The following is a 4,773-nucleotide window of genomic DNA, read 5'->3' as shown; positions in this document are numbered from 1 at the left end:
ATGGATCTTTTCACTTATTTTAGGAAATAATTTTCACTTTCTTTATTGTTAATATTCGTTTAGCCCAGATTTAATCGAATTGTTAGAGTTCTTAAAGCAAAATGGAAATAAATAAATACATTAAATGGTTAATTTTCGCTATGGTTTATATACACATTATATCTGATATGAAATTCACACCGCTATACTCTAAACTTTAAAGCGCCCTCCAGCTGCTTAACTAAATTACAAAGGTAGACAAAATTGGGGTTTCTATACTTGAAGTTTATTGTTTTTCCGCTTGTAAGGGACATGATAAGATCGAAATTTCTATTCATCTTTATACGAGAATATTAGGTTTTTGCGTACATATTGACGTTAACATCAATGTACGAGTATATGCAGGGAAAATCACGCAATTTGGCCAAACTCTTAATATTAACTTTCGTGGCAACGCAACAATAAAACTCTGTGTACTTACAAATTGTCAGAGTTTTATTGTTGCGAGCGGTCGTTGATTGTTAATGCGAACGGTTGGATTTTTAGTTCGTGCGGTCAAAATTTTCTCGTTTCGAGTGTTTTTCTCAGTTTTGTTTCGTTTGCGTCGATTTTATCGGTAAGTACAGACTACGATGTTTCTAATTTTACGTATTTTTTGAACATTGTTAAGCCGAATATCACAATTAGTGCCAATGATTTTCCGACGAATCTCTATTTCCATAACAATTGATCGGTCTTGACAGAGACGACGGACGGGGTCTTTCCACTCATTTTCACTCTTCGTTAAGCCCAAATCCAATGGAATCTAAATTAATAAATACATTACATTGGTATTAGCGCGCTATAGTTTATATACGCATCATATCCCATATGATATTTGCACTGTTATAGTGTGAACTTTAATTAAACAGAATAATTCGAGATTATTCGTCTACATTTTCACAAATGTTTTGTGTTAGTCAATGGACAGAACTGTACAATTTGTAGAAACTGATTTCTATAGCGAAAATTAAAAATCGTTTGAAAGTTAAAATTACTATATTTAACAGAGATTTTATTATAATATTCATTTGTGACTTTTCGTTATAATTAAGACGATATTTTTAAAATTATTTTTTTCATTAGAAATCTTACAATTTACATAAAATTAAATTAACAAAACGAATACGAGTTGTATTTTCATAATAGTCGTTTCTTTCTTTTGCAGAATGGAAAATTTCAAGCAATTAAAGAAGTGGCGCACCTCGGCAGATGGTGAGGAGGAGGAGGAAGGCTCTTCGTCGTCTTCCGTTCCGTTTCCGGTGATTCGGGTGCTCCCGAAAGATGTCGAGGAGAGCGGAGAGTGCGTCAAACGGGTGGTCGTCATTACTCCCGACGATAGCGCCTCGACTGTGGTCGACTACCTGGGACTGCGATACCCGGAAGTTGCAGAATGGACGGTGGAGTGTCGAGGGGAGTCCAAAGTGGTCGTGGAAACATCCGTCGAGCAGAAGAAACCTTGGTGGAAAAGGCTCTTCTTCTGCTGCATAAAGTGAATCTTCTCTCTTCCGAGATCACTTCCACCCACGTTCCACTTTTCACCGGATATGACTCTGCCACCCGAATACGACTTTGTCACCCGGAAATGACGTTTCACCCGGCTACGACTTAATTTACTGGACTTGACATTTCATCCCTGATTGGGTTTCTTCGTTTTCAATTGACGGACAGACATTTCTGCACTGGTTGTACAACTTACTTCGATTAGATTAAAGTCTGATGATCTGCAAAGTGACAACCAAAACATAAAGCAATGTTTTTACCAGCTCAAAGACTCTGTTAATTGTCTATAAATGGACAAGGCAACTTATATTGTACGGACATTCACACTGTATTTAAACCGGTGTTCGACTGTCATTGTAGTCCGAACCAGAATTATAATTACTTCAACAATTCAATTTGTAAATCGAATTGTCTGAAGTGTATATAAACTTTCATATTTAATAAATTTTAATATGAAATTTAATTTTAAAGATTGGCTATTTATCAAAATAAATATTAAAATTGCACACTTTTAGATTCATTAAAACGTTTCTACTTTTATCAATATTTATTTCCATCCCTGTCATCGTTTAGGTTTACAATAACGTGACTATTTTTAATATAGAAACGGGCGATAAAGTAATTAAAATGAGTACCATAGTTTTGCAATGAATTGGAAAATATCGGGAATTCACCAACAAAACTGCTCTCCCGCTTTTACAACGCCGAATTAGTGAATTCCGAAGCAAAAAGGCCGTTCTGCAGTATCGCAGTCACACAGCGCCAAGTGGAAAATTCACTGATACACGAATCAAAATTGCCGATCTCTCCCTCTATTAAACGTCTGTAGTAAATGTGAATATCTCGTTCGAAAGATACTTGTTTTCTTAGGTAGCGTGCAAAATTTCGGGTTTTTCTGTAAAGGGATTGCCGAAATATAACCAGTTGAAAAGTGCAAAGATCTTCATAAAAGCTGTAACTTTTCTCTTTCTTATTCATTTGGCGGTGCAGATGCTCCTAGAGAAAGAACACCGCTGGCTCTAGAGAGGTCATATTTTAAACTTAAGCCTTTCTCGTTATCAGTGAGGTGCTGGCGAAACTTGCGGGTGGATAAATCAAACTTGGCGGGGTCCTATCCCTTGCTTTTATCGCTTCTTAAAATAAAATTAATCCGAACGAATGTTGTTGTTCAGAATAACAAAAGCTCAAATTTATGCAAATTAAACTTTTTTGTAGCGATTACACTAACAGCATATTGTGGGTGGCCGTCGTGACGCCCAGCGCCCTCGGAATTGTTGGTCGTAGCTGCCTCGGGTTTGAAACTACAAACTATAGGGATTTCGGAAGTTCGTAGCTTAGCAAAACCTTATAAAGTAAATCGTAAACGTTTGTAAATTAAACGGTTTCCATAAGCGCTGTAAAGTTATGCCCGATTTTAAATTAAGTTTAGGCTACTATCCTTTACAAAAGTTATAATTTTGTGTAACTTACAGATACCATTTAAACATTGTAAATAAAAAAGAGTTTATTAAAAGATTGCGGCCTGAAATTTACTGCAAACCAAAATTTTCGCCATGGCAGTATTACCGTCGCTCTCCCTCCTATATGCTTAGTATCCAGCAACTATATACAAATTCTATTTAATTCTAAACCCACATTATTATTTCACATTTAATGACTTGTGTATTTTTAGTAAATAAAAAAATATATATGTGGGGTTTAGACGAGTAACATTCCTAAACCGTTAAGATTTACGAGGGTTGCGGGGAAGACGAGAACGACAAAGGCAAGAAGTGGGAAAGACGACAGTTGGTGACGGCGCGAAAGGAAAAAAAAAACGAATGACGTTACGATGAAAGGACAAAAGATGTTACGAAGAAGATTATCGTTCTATCAAGACGGTTGCAAGACTGTTGTCAATTCTGGTTCTCTCTATTTTTATCTCAATCACTATTCCCTCATATATAATAGGCTATTGCTTGATTTTGATGATAGCCGAAGTATGTTCTTTTACACGTAATAAACGCATTTATTACGTGTAAAAGAACATTTTTTAATTGATACTTACCGAGAAGTTTTAAAACAATGTACAGGAAGCTAAAGGTTACAGAAAAGAAATGTTTGCTTGACATAATGTATTAAAGAAAAATTACTGCGCCAAGTGATAAATTTTATTAGACGAAAGAAAAAGAGATAGGTCGAAGAATGAAAGAAAAAGAATAGTGACAGCAGCACCCGGTATTCCCAGGTCGTCTCCGCCCCAAGTACTGAGCGGGCCCGACGCTCCTTGTTTTTTTTTTTTTTTTTGGTAACTCTTTCCACCCAGTGGACACTAAGAGGGCCTCATATAGCAAGCCCATTATGGGTTCGGCCAGGCCCACAATGGGGCGGCCGGGTGGTGAGGGATGGGGACCGACATATCCGGACGGACCACCCCCCGAAAAATTCCTGGGGATTTTTCGACCCGTCCGGATTCGATCCCGGGTCCCTCCGGGCGGCAGGCTGCTAACCTTGACCGCTCGGCCATCCGGCCCGACGCTCCTTGACTTCGGTGATCGGACGAGAACCGGTATTTTCAGCGTGGTATGGCCGCTGCCCGAGACAAATCGCCTGCACAGCATCACTTATGCATATTCGTACCCAATTCGCGCCTCGAATATCGCTTTTTGTCCTTCTTCCCACCACATTCCACTTTAAACCAGGTTTTCTTAAAGCGTTCGATATCACATCGACAGGATCGATGGGGGAAAAAGTTCATTAAAAATTGACAATATCAGTCAATTTTACTAACTTAATAAGACTTATTATATGTGTAATATTATAAATAATAAACAATCTAAAAATCCCACTAGCAATTCTTTTATTCGTCACAACGTCGGAATGTTAACTTTTTCATTTATTTAATTTAAAATCTCCAAACCAAATCAGTAGTGGCTTGCCCCTGTACGTCATACTTTACCTTTAACAATAGAGTCATCTATCTAACTGCTTTAAGGGAAAAATTTTTCAATTGAAATAACGCGACTTCCGGTTTGCATCGGAATTTGGTACATACTTGGTACATAGTCGGGGTCTCCTGCTGCCCCTAAATTTCCGTATCTGATCTCGTCTTTCATCTATCTAACTCCGTTCTCGAGAAAAGTGACAGACAGGCGGAATTTTCTGATTGCAACTCAATAAGCGTCTAGTTTGCTTGTCCTATTATAATTACGTAGCTTAACAGTAAAGTAGAGGGTGTCAGTAAACTCAAACAGTAAACTTATCACAAAATTC

At 37.6% G+C, this 4,773-nt stretch overlaps 1 protein-coding gene across 1 annotated transcript; it reads left to right on the top strand.

Moving 5' to 3' along the window:
* The first annotated feature begins 485 nt into the window (after positions 1 to 485).
* Positions 486 to 1,632, top strand: LOC136982149 (uncharacterized). The gene is made up of 2 exons (XM_067278571.1): positions 486 to 595; positions 1,187 to 1,632. Exons 1-2 carry the CDS (start codon positions 504 to 506, stop codon positions 1,512 to 1,514), a joined length of 420 nt encoding a protein of 139 aa, XP_067134672.1. The 5' UTR covers positions 486 to 503; the 3' UTR covers positions 1,515 to 1,632.
* The last annotated feature ends 3,141 nt before the right edge of the window (positions 1,633 to 4,773 follow it).

The sequence above is a fragment of the Centruroides vittatus genome, unplaced genomic scaffold (assembly GCF_030686945.1).
Source record: "Centruroides vittatus isolate TY-2023 unplaced genomic scaffold, ASM3068694v2 contig_815, whole genome shotgun sequence".
NCBI classification, from domain to species: Eukaryota; Metazoa; Arthropoda; class Arachnida; order Scorpiones; family Buthidae; genus Centruroides; species Centruroides vittatus.
This window is presented reverse-complemented; position numbering and strand designations above follow the sequence as displayed.